General features: G+C 34.3%; 1 protein-coding gene across 1 annotated transcript; it reads right to left on the bottom strand.

The window, feature by feature from the left end:
- Positions 1 to 367: 367 nt before the first annotated feature.
- Positions 368 to 2241, bottom strand: LOC143605535 (chloroplastic import inner membrane translocase subunit HP30-2-like). The gene is made up of 5 exons (XM_077081614.1): positions 1978 to 2241; positions 897 to 1012; positions 690 to 804; positions 447 to 595; positions 368 to 380 (listed from the first exon to the last, which is right to left on the bottom strand). Exons 1-5 carry the CDS (start codon positions 2239 to 2241, stop codon positions 368 to 370), a joined length of 657 nt encoding a protein of 218 aa, XP_076937729.1.
- Positions 2242 to 2469: the final 228 nt, after the last annotated feature.

Raw genomic sequence — 2469 nt, 5'->3', positions numbered from 1 at the left:
GTTGGCCCAAGACATGTTTTAATTCATTATTTTGAAGTTCCAAATAAAGATATTGTGTCAAGTACTATGATTAAAATAATTACTTAAATAATAATATGTTTTTTTATAGAATAATTTAGAAAGTTTTATGCATAAAAAAATTGCAATTTAGACAACTTTTGACCCATTTCCTTTTATATGGTGTTTCATCTATTTGCGACACATACCCGGAAATCTATTTGCGACACATACCCGGAATTGACCTATTTATAAGTAAATGAGCCGAAGTTATAACATTCATTATTTGAAAACTTAAAAACAAACTATTGTCAACTATGACTAAATAACTGCTTTGACCCGTTTCCTTTTACAAGATCATTAAAACTTTTCACATGTTTAACCTGTTAAGAGATCAAAGATAAAATTCGAAATGGTAACACTCTTTTTTACGATTTAAAAAAACTTGCCTGTCGGTAAGCAGAGGCAAAGTAGGGTCGGTTAACAAGCCTTTCTTGAAGTTTTTCTCGTACTTTTGAAGACCGAGTCTAGACAACATGGATTTAGTTTCACTGTATAACAGATCTTCAGCTGACGGCTTTTTGAACATATCCTCGACCTGCACAACAGGTCAAAAAGTAAATTTACTTTTGATAATATGAAACTGATATCGCGACTTCAAACCATAATAATCATAATAAGCTAATAATTACCTTGTAGAATCCACCATGAAGAAGTGCAAACAAGACGCCCGACATGATTACATTAGGACCGTCCAGGCCATTAACCAAACCAAGCGTCACTCCTGAACCGAAAGCTGCAACCATACTGCAAGCATACTCTAATATTAATTAACATAAAGAAAAAGCCATCATAACTGCAATCATCATACATTAATATTGAACTTAATGAACATTTACTTTGTCTGGATATCATCCTTGCCTGTCAATCTTTTCATTACACACTGTAAACCCGCTTTTACACCAATAATAGCTGCGAAATTACGGGCCTGGATTAAGGGCCCACCTGCCAAAGCCTGTATTACAATAATGGTTTTGAGAAGATCTATCTTTTAAGCTCGTCGGGTCTTAATGAGCCTAGTGTATTTTTAAGTTTTAACTAGTTTGACTTCTATGAATTAGTTTCACACTGCCCATCCGAGCTTATGCTTATTAAGGTTTTGTCTTATAATATATCAAAATAACAGAAAAAAATAATTAATAAATAATAACAATCCACAAATATGTTCGTTTATGTCTTTTCGTTATAAATCTAAACAAGCAGTTCACGAACACAAGCAAACACGAATAAACACAAACAAACAAATATAAAACAAACATTAAGTACATGATAATGCATACCAACAACTAAATCCCACAAACAGTAAAGCTATTGGTAGGGCCTCGTATAGAGAGGCTGGTTCAAGAGAGACCTCCGGCTCAAAAATCACGCAATAGATAGATATACGAAACATGAGGTGTGTGTGTATGTGTGTATATAGGCAGCTACCAATAATAATACCATATGTGGTGATTGGTGAGAGACTGTATGGTAAAAATAGACAGATATAACATGAGAAGACGTGTCTTGACAACCACATTGCCTAAAGCTGAGGAGTTATTTAGCCAAGTTCAACGGGTCATGCAAAGTAATGCTATCACTGCATAATCAGCCAATGTAGTTTTTAAAAGATTGAGTTTTGCAATTCAAAACAGGTTGTTGCCCGCTTGCCTTCTGTTTCGATATAATCACTACTTTAGATTGAGAATCATATTAATAAATATATCAAACATGTAACATAGATACAAGGTGATAATAACATGGTATAATACTACATATAAAATACAAATAATATTATTATTTTATATTAATACTCAAACATTAATGAACATTTACAAACATAAATGAACGTTTACAAACATAAATGAACGTCAAATAGATAACATAAACCAACTTTCCACCGAAACCCTAAACCATTAATAAACAAATAATAATAATAACCTTGGAATTTTGCATGGCCTGTGGAAAAACGGCGGTGATGTTCTCCCAAGCTGAACCCATTAACCCACCGACGTATACACCGTAGGCGGCGTAGCTGACGGTAACAATGGCGGTCTCAACCGGTAAAGATTGCTTAGCCAGCCAACCCTTAACCCCATTATCAAATTCTTTATACTTGGTATTAAAGTGTGTTATTGGGTTGTTCTTCATGAAATCTTTTGCGATTATTATTAGTTGTTCTTGTTTTCGTTTTCCTGTCACCATTGTTAGGGGTTTTGGTTACGGGAAAGAGAAATTATTATTGTACTTTGGTTTGTATGTAGATAAATAAAGATAACACGTTATAAGTTAAAATGGAGAAAGTGTTGGGCTAGGGGTGTAAACGAGCTGAGGTATTCGCAATCTACTCGAGATCAGCTTGTTAAAAACTCGTCCGAGCCCGGGCTCGAGCCTAAAAGTAAGCTCGTTTAATAAGCGAGTGAAGAAGCATGG

This window comes from Bidens hawaiensis, unplaced genomic scaffold (genome assembly GCF_021521415.1).
Source record: "Bidens hawaiensis isolate Kalapana, Puna unplaced genomic scaffold, B.hawaiensis_p1.1 tig00070067_1, whole genome shotgun sequence".
NCBI lineage: Eukaryota > Viridiplantae > Streptophyta > Magnoliopsida > Asterales > Asteraceae > Bidens > Bidens hawaiensis.
The sequence above is the reverse complement of the archived record's forward strand: the minus strand, read 5'-3'. Positions and strand labels throughout refer to the sequence as shown.

Bases quoted from the DNA above. Each gene is read 5' to 3' on its own strand.
- LOC143605535 (XM_077081614.1), bottom strand. From the start codon at position 2,241: ATGGTGACAGGAAAACGAAAACAAGAACAACTAATAATAATCGCAAAA. The intron at 1,013-1,977 runs GTTATTATTATT...ATTGTAATACAG, and splicing joins AGGCCATGCAAAATTCCAAG to GCTTTGGCAGGTGGGCCCTT. The intron at 596-689 runs GTAATTATTAGC...CCTGTTGTGCAG, and splicing joins TTCATGGTGGATTCTACAAG to GTCGAGGATATGTTCAAAAA.